The 24,291-nt window shown below is 38.4% G+C and overlaps 1 protein-coding gene across 2 annotated transcripts; it reads left to right on the forward strand.

Annotated features, from left to right (window-relative positions):
- Positions 1-799: 799 nt before the first annotated feature.
- LOC145765246 (anaphase-promoting complex subunit 5-like) lies at positions 800-23,173 on the forward strand. 2 transcript variants are annotated; one of them, XM_082577036.1, is made up of 19 exons: positions 800-2,284; positions 3,269-3,438; positions 3,729-3,799; positions 4,123-4,297; positions 4,555-4,667; positions 5,057-5,235; positions 5,794-5,962; positions 6,565-6,713; positions 7,614-7,743; positions 8,037-8,123; positions 13,784-13,965; positions 14,449-14,587; positions 14,669-14,746; positions 15,239-15,360; positions 15,938-16,064; positions 16,879-17,028; positions 21,199-21,349; positions 21,997-22,096; positions 22,619-23,173. In XM_082577036.1, the coding sequence occupies exons 1-19, from the start codon at positions 2,223-2,225 to the stop codon at positions 22,764-22,766; spliced, it is 2,502 nt and encodes an 833-aa protein (XP_082433162.1). In that variant the 5' UTR covers positions 800-2,222; the 3' UTR covers positions 22,767-23,173. The 2 variants fall into 2 exon arrangements, with proteins under 2 accessions (XP_082433162.1, XP_082433163.1); XM_082577037.1 differs by having other exon boundaries at positions 800-976.
- Positions 23,174-24,291: the final 1,118 nt, after the last annotated feature.

The raw sequence follows: 24,291 nt of genomic DNA on the forward strand, positions 1-24,291 counted from the left end.
ACTGCTATTCAATCTAGGCCGTATGATATAATGTATAATGACGTCATGACCGGTCAAATAGTGCGGTCATGACGTCACTATACAGGGTCTGCTACTATTCGGTGAGTCCGATTCGGTGAGTTACTAACTTCTAACCCCTAACCCTAAAACGACAATGATAGTTAGGCTATGGTACCCGATAATTTAAAAAAAAAATTGAAAAAATCCCCCGTTAAGGGATCGGACTCACCGAATCGGACTAACCGAATCGGACTCACCGAATCGGACTCACCGAAACGGGCCATTCCGCACTATACATGCACTTGCACATTAATGACGAAAAGTAAAATGATTGATTGATTGAGTCACTTCGTGTCAAAATTTAGTTAAAAAAAGAAGAACGCTTCCGGGTAGTGTTGAGCCGGTCAAATAGCCACTGCCTTAAATATAATCAAATACATACTGTACATAGGCCTACCATTTATAAAAATTTGGTAAGGCAAGCAAAATTAGGCAAAGCAAGCAACGTTGAAGAAAAAACTAAAAAACATAATATTGCCTTGATTTCTGCGATTGTTTACTGGAAGTGTCACTGTTCAGTGAAAATCTGGAATACAGCCGTTAGCCAGTGTGCAGTGCATGCAACCAGTCATGTTATCCAGGCTATTGTCTTGTTTACTATGGTATATACTGCATGTACTAAAATAGCTAATGACTGTTCTTTATGCAGGCCGCTGTATTCCTAAGTTTACTCATACTGTAACCTGTTATTGTATTAAAAATGAAATTGTTACATCAAAGTATGATATTGATATGTATTTGTTTTCTCCCATCAAAAGGATTGAGAAGCAGCCCACTGCAAGGTTTATTTGCATTCCAATTGACTTCACACAATCCAACTGGCTTTGTAACTAAAACTCTTGACAGTGGATCTTCTATTTCAATTGAAGTTGATACATTGAATAAAAAGTATTGTAACTGCGAAAACCCAACTGATGTACGTGTGGTTGTTGTTGGTTTACAGTGTATAATAAGTATGAATTTTTGTCTGACATATCTGCTTTCGTTTTAAACACTTGCTTTGACCAGCCTGAACTTTGTAATGTGGGTTTTTCTAGCCACCATGTGATGCAAGTCATGTCAATGAAATGTGGAAACAATGCAACTCTTCAATTTGCTAACAACTGGTTGCCAGCATTAACACAAAAAAACACGACTGATGTCAAAAATATTGTTTCAAAGGCAATGGCAAAAATTCCTCAACCAAATCTTGAAAAACAATTTAGAGAACATGTTAGTCTTGATTCAAAATCAACAGTTCGTTATGTTCATTCTTTATACGATGTCAAAAATATAAACACAGCAATAAATGATGACGCAGAGACCACTCCAAGAATATCGCGACTGGATGGAGCGTCTATTAGTAAAGTTTATCAACCCCAGGTGGCCATTACTCCCTTCACAGGACAGTATTTGATTATTGTTGGTACCAACAACGTGCAAACATTTGCCACTAATATAAGCTTCAACATACACATCAAAACTCTGGGACCACAAGGATATTTGTCTCCTGTTGAGTTTCCTTTGCTGTCTTTTTATAGAGTTATGTGTGTTGTATATCTGATTTATGCATTGATGTGGATGGTATGGTGTATGTGTAAGTATCATGATTTACTTCGAGTTCAGTACTGGATTGGTATTGTCATCTTGTGTTGTTGTATTGAGAATATCGTTTTTTATTTTGAGTACTTCAATGTAAATGTCACAGGAATATCTAAACTTGAAATATGGCGGTTTGCAGAAATTATGTCAATAATTAGAAGAGCTATGGCAAAAATGCTAATAATTATTCTCAGTTGGGGGTATGGCACTTTAAAACTAACCCTTAACCCAATTTTGTTCCGTGTTATTAGTATTACGATTCTTTGGTTTATTCCTGTTGTCATTGAAAGTATGTTGCGTATTGGTGATTATTTTGAAGGACATAAAACATTATGGCTTTTTTTATATCTTTACTTGGCTTGTATTGACATTGTAGTGTATGTTTGGATATTTCGTAATGTACGAAAAGCTATTAAGTATTTGAAACAAACAGAAGACATAAAACATCTGTCTATATTTAGATACTTTTCAATTATAGTCTTTCTTTGTGTACTGGCATCTGTAATCTTGACAGCATGGTCAATAAATAATCATGAGCAATCATGCATAATGAACTTTTCTAGTGAATGGTTTGAAGTGGCATGCTGGCCAATGTTATTTGCTTGTTTGTTACTTGCTGTAATGATCTTATGGCGACCAACAGGTAATAATAAATATCATTTACTTAATATCGATGAGCAAAACTTGGCTCAAGTCAATGAACACTATATGAAGGATATTTCTGATAAGAATAAACATGTGAATGTGATGTTTAAGAACTTGACATAGATGAAGATGTGCACTAAATACTAGCAGGGATTTTGTTGATAGTAGAATGCTGGGCAATGGGCATATAGAAGTTGAAGAAAAAAATATATATAGTTTTTCCAGCTCTTCCAAGTTTAAAGTAACCCCTTACATACTTACCATATAATACTGTTCATTTTTACTTTTTGTTGTTGCAGTACCATTATTTTTATCATGAGTTACATAACAAAGTTTTTTTTGAACATGTTTAGAGCATTCCTTCATTTCTAGCTACCATTTTTACTACTGTATATTGTATAATATATACAGATTGAATAGTGATGCTGTTAGAATATGTGTGTAGCGCTAATTCATGACATCTATCCTGTTTTCTCTTTTTATAATTAAAACACATGACATTTCTCATGTTTGTTGAAAGTTCATCTTCTATTCATGTCAGTTTCGCATGACCATTTGATTGAGAGATGATTTTTCCCCTTGTTTTAACTAAGCAGGTGTGAAAAGCTTGTAAAGTGCGACTTTAAAATTGCACTGCTCACTTTGTTCTATTTACTTTTTGTATATTTATTATAAAATCAGATTAATGTGTTTCATCAATGGCAGTCAGAGTGGGCAAAGATTTGATGGTCTCACTGTATATGCGAGATATTGCTATGTTAACCTTGCTTCATTCATGATGAATTTGATTTTAATCTTGATCAGCATAATAATCAAAAAGCATGGTTATCGTATTTACTTATCTTACACAAGAAACTGCCAATATATAGTAGGTACCATATGTTTAATGTGTTTTGTTTATGCATTTATACGCCATTGTACATGCATCGTTTTATGTCTTCAACAATTTTTGTAGACAAGCAATTCTAATTCATTTTTTTAGCTTTTTTCAAAATCTCAAAGTATTCAAGGCTATGTTTGCTTTACCTGATGATGACTTTTCTCGGGACCAGATTACACCATATAGATGCAGTTTACTTATTCTCATTAAAGAATATGCAGACTTTCATGATGAGAAAGACCATCAGTATCCACGGATGTTTTGGCAGGATGGTAAGTTGTAGAAAAAGTTACACATAGTTACATTTTTCCTTGTATAAGACCACTCTGAAATTGAATCCATGCCTTTCACAGTCTTCATATAGCTCACAGGAAGATTTTGAACTGAAGCCTAATCCAGATAATTGAATTCATTTGTTTCTAAAGCTGGGTTCGATTGTAGCTTTTAGTGTTTATTTGTTTGTTTTCATTTTTTTGACCATTACAAGTACATAATAGTTTAGTTTTTGTTGTATTTTATTTCACATGATTGTTTCACATCACGACTATTCCTGTCTGTTTAGAATTGACAAGTAAACGACACCTGGATAGAGCACTATTGACATGGATTCAACAACCAAATGGTTCACTTAAGGTAATGATTTGAAACTAAAAAAAAATTAACTGTGTTCATGATGTGTAAAAATAAACATGGTCCCTGCTGTGTGTCAAAGTTTGAAAACAAACGTATTTCTTGATTGTTATCCACTATCCAGGTATAATATAATAAAAATGTAGATATCGAGAAGAACTTTTTAATTGAACTATTAGGTAACATCACTTTGGAGTGATTTATGTTTTGAATTATATGATACATGTACTAATTTTTTTTTCTAATGATCTGTAGTGAAAACATATAATTTGATCATAGTTTGCAGTATTGTTAGATGGAAAGGCTTTGAAAATAATTTTTTACAGGACATGCTACGTACACTCAGCTTTTGTTCAAAAGCATTGTATATGAAGTTTACCTCGATGTTGGATGCAATATGTAACTTTGATAGCATTGGGAATCTTGAAAACTTTTTTAGCAGTCTTGGATTTTCCGTATTTGAAGAAAAAGATTCCCTTTTAAACAAGAATGGCTTACTGGGTATGTTTGTGATATCTAGTGACAATAGTTGGGCGAAGTAGTGAATAATATTGTAAGGTAAGAGATACAACGTTTTTTGTTTATCGGCTATAATTTCCTTTTTTAAGCAATGTTTTACTGGACAAATACTTTAACTTCGGAACAAATGGTTTTGATTTTAAATTAAAAAACTTGGTGTGCGACTATGCGTGATTTATTATCATATGTTATGGGCAAAAAAGTGTACAGTACCTTTTATTAACTAGATCTTTTTATAGGATTATTCTGCCGGAGAATGCTCGTGTACTACGAACGATTGTCTTTCTGTGAAATTCAGCCTTTCTTTGAAAACTTCATTACATACTGTTCTTCCTACATTACATTAAAGCAGGTTGGAAGGTTTCCTTTTGTATATACTTTGTACAGTGTACACACATCTCAAACTTCTTAAATTAAGCTATTCCAATGAAGTCATAGATATGAAGACCTTGGTTCGAGCCTGGGTGTGTGCGGTTGATCTTCGCTCTTCAAGAACTTGTTTCCATCAACACAGACACGTGATTATACACGTATTATAATTACTGGGTTTTGCCGCAGGCGAAAATTTTAAATCTTGGCCTTCTTTTCAGGTGACCAAGTCTTCGCTCTTGGCAGTAATTTAAGCCTCATCATGTGTGCTACTGCTATATTACCAAACCTAAGCTTCAAAAAATTTTTTTTTTTGGTCCAAAGAACATCACGCCATTAAACTGGTTTTGTTTACCATATTTTTTGTTGCAGTCATCGGAGCATCCCAAAAAGCAAACCAGCCCAAATTCAAGCGAAGTGAATTTCTCTTGTCAAAATGACAAAGAACAAGCTGATGATATGGAATTGGAAAGTCAGAGCGAAATGGATAGTAAAAGCAGTCGTGAAAGCATCGATGCTGTTCTAAAGCCTTGTGAATTAAAAACAGACAGGTGTATATTGTATAATTATTTTACTGTGTCGGTACTGCTAGTTTAAAGCTTTGAATTAAAAGCCAATTTGAATTTATTTAAACCGATGGGCTGTTTGGCGTGATTCAAAGCTATATTTTGATCGCATTTATGTCTCGGTACTTGATTACGTTAATGCAGGCCTTATAAGAGGTGTGTTCAAACAGATTTCCAACATTTTAACATAAGAAACTTGGCACAACGGATTTTAAAAGTTTTCTTTTAAAATACTCCCATTGCAGGTTGCCAGCGCTTCTATTTTGGAAGCACTACCAAAACTTCCCCTCTGTAATGAATGTTCAAAAACTTCGTCGTCGTTTTTCCGCAGTATAGTTTCGTGGCCGAAATCGATTCTCTTTCAGTGTAACTTTTAACCAGAAAAATTGCAAAAAATAAATTGTACCAGATATGAAAATACTGAAGGTCGTGTTGTAGTGGGTTGTTTTACTCAAACAACCTTGTATTGTATAGGTAGAAGATACCGGGTCATTGTCGTGGTGAAATTGAAAATCACTCACTGCTTTATTGTCAAACTTTTAGGTGTGAAGATTTGGACACGTCAGAGTATGTTGGTTACCAACAAGCTGAGTTTTTCTTCGCTCAGCAAGCGTCGTTGATTGAAGAGAAGGAATCTGATGCCTTGCCCCCTGTGGCCTTGCAAGCCAAGATAAGGAAAATATTGAAAAGCAATCCCGACATGACAGAAGCGGTGAGATGGAATTTTTAAATGTTATTTTTCTACTCTCTACAAACGAGTAGAATGGCATGTATTATATAATATTTGTTGTTATGGCCGCTCTTGGCTTACGCCGATTGAGCACTTTACTGGAGGCACCTCGCTATGCATTGCGCAAAGCTCACTGCTTGCAGTTTGAGCACTTTGGCAAGGTTGGTACTGGTGGTACTGGTAGTACCATTTTTGGAGCTTAGGTTCCACAAATGGGAAAATGTCACATGGAGGTATATATCTCCATAGCCATACTAGTGTACCTACTGCACTGAGGAGGCCGGAAGGCCGAAACGGTGTGCACTGTCTGCAGTTGTTATATATGTGCATTTGTATCATCCATATGAGAAACGTATGTAATTGACTAAGGAGTGAGTTCTCTAAGTAAGAAAAATGTAAATTTTAAAAACAGGCCCTTTATTTGGATATATTTTTCTTTTAAGCTACGGTACAGCATTTGAACCCAAAATATGGTCAGTAACCCCTTTACTTAAAGCTGCATGACGTCATTCGCTGGTTACGTCACTGTCCGTACTTCAAGAATTTCAATGCAAATTTAGTTAATTTTACCTGCTTCGTTTCAGCATTACGTGAGCTATCTGAATAATCTTCGTCTGCGGGAGTTTTGTGGGGCAATTGACAGTCTCTTCATGTATTTTATTCGCCACGACAAGAAACCAAAATCTGAAACACCCAACAAGTCCAATGATAAAGATATCAACCGAACACAAAGGTAAAGTTAGTTCGTTGGGTGATTTGTGACAGCAAGTGTTGGTTTTCTTCTAGTTGATGTTATGCAGTTTATTTTAACACTTGAAGTAGGATATGCCCTTGCTTTGAAGTTTTTTCGCGCTTATTTTTTTTTTTTAATTGGCTAAAAAATCAGTGAAACGCTTCACTTTTTGTGTCACTTTTAATAATATGGCCAATCATGGTAGGTCTGTGCAATATATAAAAGATATGAAGTCTAACTTTTTTAGTTAACGACATTGTGGATTGTCTTCGAAATAAAACTGTCGTTTTGTAGCCTTTCCATAGCACAAAAGCATGATTGCATTCGTCTATAAGAGGAAGTTTTAAGATAGTAACATTGATCATATCGGACTTGTTTGTTGGAGGACCTTTTAACATCGTATCAACGTAATCCACTTGCGCAATTTCTCACCCATTGATTTTCTTCTTTTTATTGGGTCAACTGTACACGTTTCTTTTGCAGAAAAATGTCTTTAATCAAAAAATAAAATCGCCCAAAATGTAGATGCTAAATTCATGTTCAGCAAACGTTTCGAAAAGCTGAAAACGTTCACCTGTTAAAACTATTTATAAAAATGTAAAGTATATTCTTAAAATCTTCAATCTTGTTGTGCCTTGCCTGTCTATGGTATAAAAAAACCGTTTTGATTTTCAGTGGTATGGAGTGAATAGTTTACGTAGCTATTGAAAACGGTTTAGTTTTCAAAACGTTTGCTGAACAGGAGTTTAGTATCTGCATTTTGCGCTCTTCTGATTAAGTGGATTGACCAAGCGTTCCAACCATTTTGCTTCAACTTGTCTTTGTTTATTTGTATCGTTGATTAGCCTATATCATGGACAATGGACACGTTTAAAATGGACATGGTTTAACACAACACAGATTCGCCACGCTGAATCTGGCACTTCTCCATCTTCGTTGCGGCCACAAGAAGGCTGCCATGGCTGCAGTGAAGGAATCGATCAGTTTGTCTCAGATTGCCAAAGATTCTATTTGCCTAGAACACGCCATGGTTGGTAGTTATGCTTTATAAACTGCGTTTAGTTTATTGAAATCAGTGGCCTTGAAATGTTTTAATGCTTGTCTGATCTTCATGTATTCTGTGGGGTCCCTACACTTTTACCTTGTGGTTGAAGATTTAGATGACTTGAACGCAAAGGCTAAGAAGCCAATCTTTATTTTCACCTTTCGACATGTGATTGAGAGTTGAATGCACTAACGGTGGATTATATACAAAGATTAAGCTAATCTGCTGATTAAACAATAATTCTCCGATTACTGATCCCTTTTTTCTTTTCCATGCAGTCCTTGCTGAATCATCTTGAGCCGCAAATGAGTTCTCATAAGGTTGCCATGGAGATCGTGAGGCCAGGGAAAAGTCATAATCTCACGGTGAGAGTGTTTTGTAAACTTTCTCTGAAAATTCTTTCATCGAACTCATTTTGGTTTGATTGTACAGTAGTACTGGCAGATAACAGGCAAGTGCAGTTCAGCGATTTTCATCCGTAATACGCCACGTCTCTCTATTCTGCTTTAAAGATACCTGATCTTGCTTGTGAAACATCAGTATCGAACTGTTGTGTGCAGCGACTCCTCCCCAGACAGAAAAATCGGGAGCAAGTCTTTTAGGCGCAGACAGTTAGGCGCCGGTCAAGTAGGCGCGCACACTGTGGCGTCTGGATATTTAGGTGCGGAGCACTGTGGCGTCCGTTCATTTAGGTGCTATTCCTAGTAAAGTCTGCAGATTGGATCAGCTTGGCAGGTAAGGCAATGCTTTTCACACAAAATGTTATATTGAACAAAAAAATATGTCATGGCTTCCGTGAGTGAAGCTGCTTAAACCGGTAATGCTTTTCACACAAAATGTTGAATTGAACAGAAAAATATATTGTATTTTAATGCGCGTGTTCGGCATTTATTTGTTGTTAGACCAGGTTTGCGTCGACGAAAGCTTCATCAATAAATTATTCAAGTTTCCGAACATTACTGAGTTCACTTTTTGTGAGTCAAATAATAACTAACTACACTAAACCGGAATGGCCCGTTTCGGTGAGTCCGATTCGGTGAGTCTGATTCGGTTAGTCCGATTCGGTGAGTCCGATCCCTTAACGGAGGATTTTTTCAATTCTTTTTTTAAATTATCGGGTACCATAGTCTAATTATCATTGCCGTTTTAGGGTTAGGGGTTAGGAGTTAAGGTTAGGGGTTAGAAGTTAGGAACTCACCGAATCAGACTCACCGAATCGGACTCACCGAATCGGACTCACCGAATAGTAGCAGACCCACACTAAACATTAGTAAAAAAATATACCGTAGCCCAGGGCTTCCCAAACTTTTTTGCTCGCGACCTCTTTTAATCTTCTAAAATTTTCTGCGACCCCCTTTACGGTTAAAAGAATAAGCAATGCGAAATATACGTTTGTTATATTTATTGAAAGACTTAATTAAAACGAAAACTAAAAACAAGCTATCTGTACTCGAAGCCTACCACCTGTAGCCTACTGGAAACAAAACTCGATGTTTGTCAATGCTGGTCCCAGGGCGGTTTCAATGTTACTTACGCTGGAGCGATATTTTATCAACGTTGAAAACACTAACATGCACATATACGTGGAGACAAAAGGCCGGAGCGCGGTTACTGCTAAGCCATAATGGTGAATATTCCGCTCTAACATTCGGCTTAGGCAAAAAGTGTGAACATTTTTCCAGAAAATTCAAGAGTCAAAAGATAAATTTGCAAATTTTTCCTGAGATTTTAAAGAGAGGTGCTCGGTACTTTGTTTTTGCGTTGCAAATGGGTTTTGGATCCAATCTAAATTGGTATTGTCCAATTCTAGGAGACTTGACAAGTGTCGATAACCAGAGGCTTAATAACGTTTGATTCCACGCCATTGTTAGCCAAAAACTTTTCAGTAAATGATAATATTTCAGTTCAGATAAATCGTTTTCAATGTTTTACTTCTAGATTAGAGATGTACCGATACCAATATTTTGGCCGATACCGATCCCGATACCGATATCACTTTTTTAGGCCGATACCGATATTTTGGCCGATACTTTGGTGTTACAAAAAGAAGCAATTTTGGTATTTGCAAGGAATCATATCAAATGCTAAGTTTTACCTTATTTGCATCAAACTATTGAAAAAAGCTTTCAATTGGCATAACTTATTAAAGATTCAAGAATCCAATCTCAACTGCATTGTTGTGTCATAATAGTAGGTTTTAGTAATGAAAGGCCACCATAATTGAGGACTGGGGTATAAGGGAAGAAACATTACATCATAATTGGGGTTTCTGAAAAATTAATAAAGTGTTTGCGCAAACTCTCCAAATAGGCTATCATAATTGATAATAAGATGTAAAATGTAAACCAAGTGATTTGTGTAGTCGTACAAAAATTATTGGACAAGTAATGTGCAACCTAATGGCGCTTGTCGTTCGGTTGAAAAGCTTTTACCAGGCCAAGACTACCCAGGTAGCAAAAGTGTATACTTTTGCATCGTTTTTACGTTGCTAAACGTTTAAAAAAACCCGTGTAACTTGGTTGTTTTTAGTAAGCTGGTTCTATCAGTTTCTGATTAAATTTCCACCTTTCGTTGTAATAAACTCACCAAGCTTAAACAATGTCATGGCAGAATAAGTATGCTCAAAATGAAAGCAATGAAACTACGAATCCTCACTAAACTAATCAAAATGGTCTTGTTGCGCCTAAAATGACCAAGGCCTATGAGAGGGGGTACGGAGGGTACGGCGTACCCTTGACGGCCCAAGCCTGTGTTTGTTGGGAGGGCCCGAAATTTTGGTTTTATAGTTTACGCGCAAAAATGTTTGGCTAAAACCATTCTAAACGACTGATTTCAAGCATTAAAGTTGTTATTCTTTAGTCCTGGGGGCCCATAATCTAGCAAAAGGGCCCAGAAAGGTAAGCGAGTGCTTTGCAAGCAAATTATGGGCCCAAAGTGGTAATTTAATGCTTTACGTGCAAAAATGTTCTGTTTAAAGCACCCTAAATTAAATCATAACACTTAGTTATTCTGCTGTCCGGGCGTACACTAGCCATTTCAATTCTTGTCGATGTCAATTCTTGCTACAAAACGGCTGCCGAGAAACATATAGTTGATTTAATGGTCTAAATGGCTAGCGTGGAAGCTACACCGTTATGGTTAGCGAATCGCAACAGCTCGCTGTACTAGTGAGTGCTCAGCCTTGTGCTGATAGCCGGGAAGAACGCTCCTTTCTTCACAATGAGGTTGTCATCTTAGGCGCAACAAGACCATTTATTGATTAGTTTAGTGAGGATTGGTAGTCCCATTGCTATCATTTTAAGCCTACTTACTCTGCCATGACATTGTTTAAGCTTGGTGAGTTTATTACAACGAAATGTGGATATTAAATCACAAACTGATAAAACCAGCTTACTAAAAACAACCAAGTTACATGGTTTTTTAAACGTTTAGCAACGTAAAAACGATGCAAAAGTATACATTTTTGCTACCTGGGTAGTCTTGGCCTGGTTTTATCCTCTGCTGAGAAATAAAAAGAAACACAAAGAAAAGCATGATAAATATTGGAGAAATTGAGTCTCCTTCACAACTTAAGAATCGAACAACGCAAAACTGCTGAAACAGAACGTTTTGTTTGAGTGAAAGAATCACTGTAAGCAAACAATGCCAAGAGGTACGCACATGAAGTCATGGGAGTGTGAGGTATCAAAAATTTGAACAGGTTGTTATTTTTCTATATCAATGTGGTGTTAGTTACTACTTTAAAAAATCTATGTAATATCTTTGCTTCTGCGAAAATCCGCAGCAAACGCCTTTTTTTACATGTTTAGTATCGGCCACAGTATCGGCCAAATTTTGCCGATACCGATGCCGATACCGATACTCAAAAAATGGCCGATATCACCGATACCGATGCCGATACCGATATATCGGTAAATCTCTATTCTAGATGTTTAATTTTTTGATGAACGCTCCAACTTTAGATATCAATGTAAAAACATACATGTTTTCTCTTTGGAAGGACAAATTAAATTCGTTCCCCTTTTTCAAGCAAACCTAACAATTAGCATGATTAGAAAAGCCTTTCCAAGAAAGTCTTTACAAACACGGCGGACAAAGTCTAAACTGTTTTTCGTTGAAAAAATCACGACTTAATTTTTTAACACTAATAAATTTTTAAAGCATTAGCTTTAGTTTTGAAATCCACGTTTACAATGCAGCAAAGAGGGTTTTAAACTCTTATTCCATATTTCACTATATAAACTTACAAAATACAAGTAGCCTATTGAGTGCGCAACTCTTAATAAAGTTAATAACTTTCACAGCATCTTGAACATAAGTGTTAATATGCAGTGCTTTGTCTAAAATTTGTATACTTTCTGCGACCCCCGAAGTTCGTTACGTGACCCCTCAAGGGGTCGCGACCCCCACTTTGGGAAGCCCTGCCGTAGCCTATATTCAAGCGGGTGGTAGGCTTGAGTGAAACGTAACTTAGTTTTCCGTCAAAACCCCTAAAGTCGCACCATTATGCTTGTAACTTGTAGCCAGGGTTCGTATGCCCTATAAAAATGTATTCATGTAGCAGAGCGTTCTCTCATACGTACTAGCCACACGAGTCACGACCAATCCATCCCAAGTAGAAATAATTGCGAAAGATAACAGATTAAGTAAGGTGCCATCTGGCTGCAACCTGTGTTCAGGATGCATAGCAAATGTCCTGTGGAGATGTGCTAATATCAAGAGTAGTAGAGCATTGTCTGGTACCTCATCTCTACACGCGCATTAACAAAACAAGATATTTTTCTGTTCAATATAACATTTTGTGTGAAAAGCATTGCCCTACCTGCCAAGCTCAAGCCTTAAAGCAGCTGGCGGCCATCGCGGACATGGCCGCTAAGTAGTGCTTGCATGACCGCCGGTGCTACCTCCTCAGTCGGCCAATTTGGCCGCCGATTTCTTCAGCTAATTATTTAATTTTGCAATAGAATGATTGTGGATTGTGCGGAAACATTTGGTATTGTATCGAAAATATCCAGCTGCGATCACCCGCTATAAGTCTTGTTTGTAATTCCCTGCTTTTATTTTAACAAAGTGTTAATCCGAAGTGCTAATTTACATTGGCTGGCAATATTGTCGTTTTTATGTTGATTCCATGTTGTCGGAAATCGTTGTTAAAAAGGAGAATTACCCAGACAACAAAATTTGTCATTTTTACCCTGATTTAACCACTGCAAACGTAGAATCAATGTAAAAATGACGGATTTTGTTGTCTGGGAAGGTTAGTTGACATCCGAGGAGAAAACACGTGTCTTCAGAGTTGAGAAATGTTTCCGCTGTGGGTTAGTGACTTCACAGTTCACACCCTCAATGGTGACATCATAACAGTATAAATGGTCAGGTTTTATGAAAGGCGGTATGCAGTTGAAACAATTTAGTGTCGTTAGATGGTCCCGCAATACCGGATTACAATTCCGATAAAGCAGTTATTGCGTGTTACAACGATTCTATAGCAGGACGCCCAGACTTCAATAACACTAGTCACTAAGTGATCATTTTGGCATTGTTGCAAGTTTAATTCTATTTACTTGTGCTATCGTTATTTTGTATTTTGGCCTCCAAGCACGCAGATTTGGCCGCCGAGAAGGAGCTCTCGGTAGGCCACGATGGCTGCCGGACAAAAACACGAGTTTTAAGGCCTGCAAGCTGATACAATCTGCAGACTTTACTAAGAATAGCACCTAAATGAACGGGCGCCACAGTGCTCCGCACCTAAATATCCAGACGCCACAGTGTGCGCGCCTATTTGATCGGCGCCTAAAAGACGTGGACCCGAAAAATCCGTCATTTTGAGAAAAACTCTCGGTCACTCTATTGATCTTCTTCCTCCACAGCTCTCGATTCTTCAGATTATCTCCTTCAGCTCTTCCATGCCCATCCCGCTGTTATATCACGTCTGCCGACATTGCATCAATGTAAAAATGACGGATTTTACTATCTGGGTCCATTACGAAATCAATAAATTCGTGCTTTATTTTAACACTTACAGAATTTGGCATTCATGGCCGTTCAAGCCCACATGAACCGAGTCGCTGTTGACGGAGAAAGGCCAAGTTTAGTATTCCGACATCTTGCCGCAGCGGACGCGTTACAATCCATCAAACCTTATACACATTGTAGCACAACCAGTTTCTCACATAAGGCTTCACTATGGAGAATGTTAGGAAAACGGTGAGCTGTGAGATTTAACTACAACCCCTAAACTAGTGGTGTCAACATTTACTTTGGTCTGGTCTTCCTTTTTCACGTAAGTTGTAATAGACCAGGGCCCAGTGTTTCCCAAACTTTTTCGTTTTTGCAACACTCTAAGGTTATTTAACTTGACAAGGAATCCCAAACACATCAGAACAGCTAAGTGAACATAAGCGTTTTTTCATTCAAATTGACGCTGTCGACGCTTCGGATAAAAAAAAATTGGACAGAATAAAACTGACCATAAACAGTTTTAGCCTAATAACAAACGCGACGTCGAACTGAGAGCTTAAAGTTAGAGATATTCATTTTTGGTCAAAGCTTGTAGTTACTGCCTTGGCTGCTCTTTAAAATTCTCATATCAATGCCACATTTAGTACTCCTCATTATGACAAAAGATATGTTTGAGTCGTTCAATCATATCACGTCATTTCGGTATGCAAATGAAACATTTCATCACAGACGGATGGCGCTTCTTCACTGCCAGCTAGCACTGAGCATGCAGTTCACGACTAACAAAAAACAACTAACCTCCCCAACCCGGTACAACTCTGAAGATATTGCATTGTGCTTGAGCCACTTGATAGAGATCTTAAACGAGGTACTGCTCATTCTTCACTTTTTCACTTGTTTAAACACATCTTATGCAAATATTGCAATGAATACGTGATTTTGTTCGCAGGAAGGAATGGGAAATGCGTGTAACGATCTCTTGTGCCATGCAAAGCAAAGATTTCCTATCAACTCCCGCTATTCACACGTAAATGCTTTGTCAGCCTTTCGGTTATTTGTGTAGGTCAATGTAGATAAACGTTGAAGCTACTTAAAGTGGCTAAATGTCTTTCAAAAAATTTAAAGGCCCCAACACTGAATTTGGAAATAGCAAAATCATAATATCCTGTGTGGAAGATGTTAGGGCTGTTGTACTCCAACAATGCGGTAGCAATATAAGCATGGCTACAGAATTAGTGAGAAATTGAGCGGTGCGAAAATGAAATACGACGAAATCACTTCTCTTCGATAGTTATAATACTTCATTTATATGCCAATACTGGCTTGGAGCCTTTTACAGCAAACGTCATACATACGAGTGCTGGCAACTGCATGATCACGTTAAGTTTAGAGGTAAAATAAAAACATTTTATGTTGGGAGTTGTTACTTTGTTCACCTTCATTGCGCCAATCAAACTTAAATGACGTGTTTTTGCTGCCGATATTCCCCTGATATTGATGTATGTGATATCCATTACAGTACTGGCGAAAAGCCGAAGCTCGACTGAACCACAAAACAAACCTTGGTCTGTGCAAGCACGTTGAAGCAAGACAAACACAAAACGCTTTGCTGCTGCACGATGTCGCTGAGGCAAGGCTGAGGTAGGGCGTGGAGTGATGACACTCTTCTTGTTTGACTTATCAGACCTTGAGTTGAAGGTTTGAAAAAAATATATTGTGAAATACTTCACAATGTAGATTCTAACGACCGTTTTAGCCTGATGCTGCGAGAACAACAATCATGCTGCTAAAAGCGAAACTCAATCAATTGGTTATTGTGAAATGTTTTAGGTAGCACATGGCAGAAAGCAATTTAGCAAATATTTAAAATCTGTTGCTTTGTCGTGCTGCATCTGGTTTAGTCGGTTCGACACCACTCAAGAACATGTGGCTATGTCTTTAGCAGGACACTTGAAGGCGTGATTGAAAGTGGACACGAAGATTGGATGCGACAAAAAAAATTAAAAGGTTTAGCATTAGGGGCTGTCCATAAAAGACGTTCTCATAGATTACAAAAAATGGCCCCCCTTCTTCCCCCATGTCGGCACTGTATCAGTGTAAAGTCCGCAATTTGCGATCCCCCTCCCTGACTGCGGACGTCTTTATGAACAGCCCCTTATTAAAAATAAAAAACGACCTTGATTCTTTGCTTGTAGTCTGACTTCATTCGTTACTTCAGAACAGCGGAATATCTGGCGTCGCGCAACGAGATCCTTCAATCTCACGCTACATTGTTGAAAATGCTTCGTGACAATGACAATCGAGCCGCAGACGATGATGGCCTGAAGCCTGAGGTCCTATCCAAGGTTAGTAGCATTGCCTTGTAGTGGTACTCTTTGAACTTTCCAACTCTCGCAATACGGGAACAAGAGACGTTGAATAGTGTATAGAGTTGGGATTATTTTTTATTTGAACTGGATATAACTCACAAGTCACTATTTTTTTCAATAATTGGCTGTGTTTCCACATTTCACTATTGTGACACTTCTAATTTTTCAACACTTCATTTCACACGCCTTTCAGCATGTTCTAATTTGGTTAAACAACAGAAAGTTAAAGTAGAAAGGCTGCTCGAATCAACATCAACTCATATCCACGAGTTATAACGGTGTCTACTTTGCACCTGACTTTTTTTTTTCGCTGAGACTTTTCGGTCATTTGTCCGAAATGACTTGGAAAAAATTCGGTCATGTTTTATTTATTTCGGTCATTTTTTCTGATGGAAATATTTCCTTTCAAGTAGCTGATACAAACCAAAATTTGCACTTCCTGACTAGCTACAGCATTAAGTTTCGCTGAGAAACGTTTTTTTTTCGGACATTTTGTCTGAATTGACTATATTTTTTTTCGGACATTTTCACCGAATTGACTATATTTTTTTCGGACATATTGCTAAAAAATCGGTCAATGACCGAAAAAATAAAAAACCCAGCTTTGCACCTAGGTCTCACCGCTGTTGCCAAGGTGTCACAAGTAAAACAGCTCACCTACATTTCTGCTTTTACGCTTTTTCGCTGTTTTGCTTTTTCGTATATGTTTCTGGTTTGCTCCATTTTGTGGTAAACAATATTTAAAAGTGTTTGTGGTTATTCCTTTGATATTTTTTTCCTTTCATCGCAGATTTACCTGCTCATGGGTAGAACGTTATCTCGAAACCAGTACGAGCAAGGAACTTGTTTCCGCTACCTGTTGGAAGCCCTTTGTATTGCTCAGAAATGTCATCTGCATAATGCGACGAACGAAGCTCTGTTGCTGTTGGCCCAACTGCAAGTGAATGATTGATTGTTGAAATTGTTATTTTCTGACTGCGAACGCTTCTTCGTAAGCTTAATCCTGGCAGTTTCGCATACTTGTATACTGTGTAAGTGTGTGTATAACTGTTAGGGTGCATCAAATGCCCCATGATTATACAAAATTAATGCAATGGACCCTACCTTTTTTTTGGTGGTGAGGTTCATCCTAAAACACCACACTGTGAAGTTTGGAGTTGATTGGACAATGTTAAGGGGTAGCAGATGGCTCGTTTCTATGACGACAAGTCACGCAGGCCAAATATAGCCCGAATATACCATATCTCAGTTAAAGAAGGCCGTAGAGAATGGATTTTGGTACCAAAAGATGCGGAATTACCAAGTTTATATGTGACTTGTTAACATACTATAGACCTAAAGCCTTAATATTTCAAATTATTCGTAAAAAACTGATTTTGGGATTTTTTGTGATAAGTGCACATTTTGACATGGCTACACAATTATTTTTATAATTTATTTATGAAGAGAAATATTTGTGGAAAATGAACTGTGTAAGTGATAAATTCATGTATTTTGTATGTAAGTCAATAAACATGGTTTAACATGATATCACAGCTGAAATCAGCATTCATTGTGTTTACACTGGAATAAATTTTTTGTTTGCATTAATGTACTGTTTTGTATTTTCAGGTTATATTATTCATAAAATATAATTTATATTGGAATGAAAATTAGATAATTAGTAGATTACAATGACTCCTGCTAAAGATCCTCGATTCTTCCTTTTGGGCACTATTCCAACAGATTTTGACAAGAGAATAACAGGTAGCCGATTACCTACAGCTCGTCAAGTCCTGCTCTGCTTCTTGGCCCATCATCTAACAGCCAGTAGCAGGCGCGAGGCAGCCAATAAAACTGTTGAAACTGTAAAGCCTTTTTATACTTGCGCAAGGATTCCAACTCTTCAACATAAAATGGTTGAGGAGGTGGAGAAACTTTTTGATGATATGAAAAAAATCATTAAAATTCAACCGCAATTTCGTACTTCAGGGAAGCAAGGAGAAAGAGTGAATAACTTTAAAAGACGACTCGAAGCAACTATGAAGTTCTGGCCAAGAAACGCCATGGATAGAATAGAAAATGAGGAGGATAAACAGTTTTTACAGTCCATGATGACAGACAGGAAGGCTACAATGGGAGGTGTGGACAGAACACTAACGGTGACTGAAGAAAATGTAAGAAAAAGGAAACAACAGGAGTTAAAGAGGATAGACAGTGAAAAAGCAAGACAAATTGAGGCTACGTGTTTAAGTACTGCATTCAGTAGTAGTGATGTTGAAGGGGAAGGTAATGATTCTCCGGTTCCTCTCTATACTTGTGCCAAAAGATCCCACAAGAGATGTGTCAAGACTGGTCTGACGGTTTTCATTCCTCCTAACATACTTAAATCACCTACTGTTGTTCAGTCTTTAGTTAGAAACAAGATTTCATCAGCTGCAATCTCTTCCGTTATGCATGACATTGTTACAACAGCTAAAGGAGATCCATCTAAACTGAGCCTTAGCTATGCAACTACTCAAAGATATAGAGTTGAAACGGTACAGACGATTGCAGAGAAAATTGCAGAGCATTGGACACCACCATTTGTTGCAAATCTCCACTGGGATGGAAAGTTGATGGATACTTTGGATGGTGCTAGCAAACAAGAAAGATTACCAGTTCTTCTATCGGGAGTTGGTGGGACGAAGCTGTTAGGAGTACCAGCAATTCCTCATAAGTCTAAGGAAAAGACCGGAGATCTGATCGCAGAAGCTAGCTGTCAACTAATTAAGAAATGGAACTGTGCAGAGTGTCTGACTGGTATGGTGTTCGACACTACTAATTCTAACACAGGATCCCAAACGGCTGCATGTGTGACGCTACAAAGGAGACTCAATCGCCCCCTTCTCTGGTATGCATGTCGTCACCATGTTGGTGAAGTAGTTCTGACACATGTGTGGGATGCCTTGCACATTGAAGTATCCAAGAGTCCTGACATTAGCCTCTTTACAAGGTTTAAAGAAAATTTCTCAACCATTACACACCAAAACACAGAAGATATTGATTTTCCAGAACTTCCTCCTGCTTTATCTACAAGAAAAGGTGAAATTGCAGAGCTGTGCAAGAGCTACTTAATGCAAACATTTAGCAGAGGAGATTACAAGGAACTAGTCACTTTAGTTCTTCTGTATCTGAGTGGTGGAAATGAGTTGGAAGGGTTTTCGTTCAACAGACCTGGTGCATTACATAAAGCTCGTTGGATGGCTAAACTTCTTTATGCCATAAAAATTGATCTAATGGGTTCAAAGATATTAAGAGAACCACCGAAAGGGGTCATACTTGCAAGAGATCAGCTGCCAAAGATAAGGCGCTTTGTGCAGTTTGTAGTCTTTTGCTATATCCCATGGTGGCTCACAGCACTTGCACCCTCAAGTGCACCACACAATGATCAACTTTTCATCAATTCTTTAATCAGTTTCAAGGATATAGATGGGGTGATTTCTAATGCAGCAATCAAGAGCTTTGGTAACCACATGTGGTACCTCACAGAAGAACTTGTACCATTAGCTCTATTTAGTAATGCAGTAGATGACAGCATTAGAGAGCTGATGGTGACCAAGATGTTGAAACATGAAGTTGATGATGATCTATGCACCAAGAGACATGGCACAGGATTTGGAAAACCTACTTTTCCAAAGATGCCAACAGAGGCAACACATGATCTTTCAAGGTACGTCGGGATGGATTCTTGGTCTTTTTTCAAAATTATGAAATTAGACCATGGATTTCTCTACAAACCTCTGAAAGATTGGCACATTGACGATGGATATAACAAAGCTAAGCTCATTGTAAGTAGCATCAGCATTGTAAATGATGCTGCAGAGAGAGGAGTCAAACTTGGTTACGACTTTATTGGTACAGCAATGAAGGAAGACCGTTACCAGAAAGTATTGCAGGTAGTTGAAAACTGTAGACATACACTGCCAAATCAACGCAACAGACAATTGGGTTCATCCTCATGGTACCTCACTCTATAAATGGAACTTGCACTAATACTTGGAATTCAGACACTGTCTTACTGTTGTGAACACTTCTACTGTTTAATTTCTGTCTTCATTTATTCACTCTGCTTTGAAAAAGTTGACTTGCCTTTTCGTTTTTCAGAAATTTCGTGCCGTGTTACCCAAATTCACCAAAAATCAGGTTTTTGAGAATAACTTGACCAATAAAGGTTTTAGACCTATAGTATGTTAACAAGTTGCATATAAACTTGCCAATTACGCATCTTTTGGTGCAAAAATCAAGTCTCTACCCCTTTCTTGAACCGAGATATGGTATTTATACGCCATTTTATTCTCGAGCAACATGTCGTCATAGAAACAAGCCATCTGCTACCCCTTAACATTGTCCAATCAACTCCAAACTTCACAGTCTTTATTTTTAGGATGAACCTCACCACCAAAAAAAAGGTAGGGTTAATAGAAAAAGGTGAGGGCATTCGATGCACCCTAATAACTGTGTAGTGTAGTGTATGCGCTTTGAACGACTTTGATCCACTGATACCCGGTCACCGAGATTGACAGATTGAAGTTTCCGCTTGTTGTCAAATGTGGTGTAGTCTGTGAATTATTCCATCCACTAGGTGGGTCTGCTACTATTCGGTGAGTCCGATTCGGTGAGTTCCTAACCTCTAACCCCTAACCCTAAAACGGCAATGATAATTAGGCTACGGTACCCGATAGTTTAAAAAAAAATTGAAAAAATCCCCCGTTAAGGGATCGGACTCACCGAATCGGACTCACCGAAACGAGCCATTCGAGCCAAACGAGCCACTAGGTACCGCTGAATGGAGAGCTGTCCATGAAATGCGCTGCTCATTGCTCAAGCACACACCGCGATGGTCGAAGCAGCGCTGCTTGAACTTAAAATCTCTTCGTTTGCAAACTAGGAGGATTGGATGCTTTTCAAACTGAGCTGGCAATGGCTGTATTACAATGGCCAAGTTTTTCTCCCTTAGCACTACAAACGATAGTTCTGAAGTGCAACAGTGCAACTTAATGATACAATGAAGTACGTAATAAAAACGTCTAAAATCGGAGTGTTTTAAATTTGAGCCACTCCACTTCATTTTCTTTTTTATTGTCCGCAGCTTCATAGTAATTCTCCGCATGCTGCGCATTCGTGTCTCAAGTCAATTCTATTTGAATGCTTGACCAATGCTGACTTGCATATGAGGAGCAGGCTTCTGCTTGTTGCAGTCAGATGTCTCTTGAAAGTGAAGGATGGCGTCACGACAAACGGTCAGAATTGTTTTTGTAACAAAACTTCCTTGACAGCAATTGGTCAAATGGTCTTTTTGCTTTGGTTGAAGATTTAAATTAAATGAACTGTAATGAAGGAAACCAGTCCTTCACAGTAGCTTTGGCAGGGTGATCCAGAGGAGACTTTGGGACCAGGATGGTTTTATTGGTTGGATCTCTTCCAAGGGCCCGGGGAACTTAAAGAAACTACCGCGTATTGTTGGATATACTGCGATTTTGTTAAAAGTGTCTTGATAGGAAGATCGCATTGGTACCGGGCTCAAATTATCCTCTCAACAGCCCTGGTCCTTGATGTTTTGTGTTCACCTTTAAGTATGTCATTAAATGTCTTGCCTAAACCAACGACATGGCTACGTGCTTTCAGTGGGTGTCGAACTGACGTCCTTTAAAAGTCCAGGCTGTTGGACACCTTCTTGAAGCACTCAGCCGGCAAATGTTAACGTTTGATATAAAGTACGATGTTAATTGGCGACCACCTTATCTATCTAATGGCAGTCTCGGTATGTTTATAGAAATGTCTTTGCCTAACAAACCGATTGATTGGGGTCCGGGTCAGATTGCCATGGTTCTGCTGCGTGTGCGCATTATTCGGTTCGTTCTCTGACAAAATATTGATGTTTCTTTAGACATTGACAGATGCATTAGTACTTTGATCCAATCAAAGGATGGATTTGAAAAAACGCAAGACCTTGCAAGACAGAGGGATGTGGTGTATCTGCTTGCAAGGTACGTTATTACAGTTCTAAGTTCATTTAAAGTAGGCTAGGTACTAAAATTCATATGCTTATTATAATTATTTTTATTTAAGTTCCTGTCACAAATCAGAAGTTCTGTATCGAGTTCGGTCTTGTTCCGGGTGAAATTTAATCCTGTACCGTCCAATCGATCTCATTTGCGAAGAAAAATTTTGACTTTGATCTAATTTCTTCCAAACTTTGTCGATAAACAAAAATTGATCTTTAGTTGTTGAATTGACAAAACAAAGCCCTGGATGCAACAGACTGTTGAGTTTAGCTTTAAAACTGAGAAATTGTTGGTTTGAGGTTTGCTTTTTGTTAGTCGCCATCTCCGCTTGAAGCAGATTGCGCATCAACATGTATTATCTTTTTCCATGAGACGCGGTTTTGAACTAGTTCGCCCAGTGTCGCCAAACCGGTTTGCTTTGCTTTTACTTGCTGTACTTTTACTTTGTTAGATTTGCTTTACTCTCTAAAACTAAGCCTTGCAACTAAAGTCTGTTTTTTTTAGATTGTACGACGAAAGAGCTAGCAGAATGGACAGAATTGATTTTCCAAAGAAGCATCTAGAATCTATTCGTCAAAGAAATGACTGCGCTTCCGAATTTAAACGACTTGACATTCAAATAGGTTCTTTGAAATTTACGCTGCTGGTATGACGTCACCTGTTCCACGTAGGTCCAACATTGGGAGCACCCAGAGCAGCATGGGGATCGAACCTATGTTTATGGTTTTCAAATCTCCCTGTTGTCGGTTACCTTAGCGTGACGTTAACTGCAATGCAAACTTCACTGCTTTTTATCTTGCTTCCTGGCCGCATTGTTCAATCTAGGCAAAATTTCTGCGAAACCAATAAATACAACAGAGAAAACCGATGTAATGTTTGCTGCAAGTGATGTGGATGTGGCTCCGACTAAGTGAATAACTGTTTTTGCCTGTTTTTAAATATTTACAAAGTTTACCTTATGATTTGTTGTGCTAACTGGCACTGAAAGCATGCCAAAGAGCATTCACAACCCGCATGCGTTCTGCTTCATTCGGAGTCGGTGATTTATTTTTGTTTGGATGCAAAACAAAACGTAGCTTTGGCTACATAAAGAAAGCGTAAACATAAACATATAGTGTGCACTGTGCATCCAATGAGAGAGTGCGAAATACCGTAGCTCTGGGATGGTGTGAGAGGTCATCGAGTCTGTACTCTCTCCTGCTGCTCCGGAGAACGAAAGGTGTTGGGCTACAGTCGTTAATCATACAGCATGATCTGTGTGGACTGTTACTCAGCATCATACTCGCAGAAACAAGATGTTCCATTCCGCAATTTTGAGCACAAAAGCCCGCTATGCCCTTGCGCCGACGATGACACATACCCAAGTAGGAGGTAGGCCTACGTGTCAGCACAGAAAGGATTGAGTCTGGTTGTGTTCGAATTTATTCAGCCTTCCATTTATCGTCTGCCGAATTAGCCGCACAAACGCCAACCCGGGCCCCCGACGTGGAAAAATGTGATTTTGTGTTATTATTTTCTCACAGCCTTTGAAGTTTCTGCAAAACGCCTCCTTTTTTCTTTCAAGGTTAATTTTTAGTCACAAGGAGGTAACTAAGCCAGGCGTAAAGACATTCGCGGTGTGGGTGATTTTCAAGTTACCGTGAAACACTTTTTTGCACAGGGGCCTCCCGATCTAAAAGTGCCCTGGGCCCTCCATCAACTAAACCCGGCCCTGTTGACAAAGTGAAGTTTTCCGATTGTTACTGAGTTGCTGGGGAATTATTCCATCCATTAGATGCCGCTGAATAGAGAACAATCCTTAGAAAGCGTTGTTCAAGCGCACACCCCGAGAGTCGAACCAGTGCCGCTTGATCTTATAGCTTCTTCGTTTGCAAAGTCTCGCCCTGACCATCTGAGTTATCTGGACTCAAACAAGTGATTTGAAAAATGTCCCCATATTCCAATTAGTGGTGCCACTTGCCAGATACCTTCGAATGAATTTCTCCACCGCCGTTGTAGAAGCTTTTTTCTCGCAACTTTATTTTATCTGTAGGCTAGTTGTACAGTACATCTTGTCTACCAGAAGTCAAATCCAATAGGCTACAAAGTTTTCAAAGTAATTTCTAAAAATTTCATATTTTTCGAGGAGAGCGTTATTGCCCACTTTAGCTTTACAAAACCTGTAAATTTCCCCAATT

The sequence above is a fragment of the Aplidium turbinatum genome, chromosome 2, assembly GCF_918807975.1.
Source record: "Aplidium turbinatum chromosome 2, kaAplTurb1.1, whole genome shotgun sequence".
Classification (NCBI taxonomy): domain Eukaryota; kingdom Metazoa; phylum Chordata; class Ascidiacea; order Aplousobranchia; family Polyclinidae; genus Aplidium; species Aplidium turbinatum.

Bases quoted from the DNA above. Each gene is read 5' to 3' on its own strand.
- LOC145765246 (XM_082577036.1), top strand. From the start codon at position 2,223: ATGCTGGCCAATGTTATTTGCTTGTTTGTTACTTGCTGTAATGATCTT. The intron at 3,439-3,728 runs GTAAGTTGTAGA...CTGTCTGTTTAG, and splicing joins ACGGATGTTTTGGCAGGATG to AATTGACAAGTAAACGACAC. The intron at 14,588-14,668 runs GTACTGCTCATT...TTTTGTTCGCAG, and splicing joins TGATAGAGATCTTAAACGAG to GAAGGAATGGGAAATGCGTG.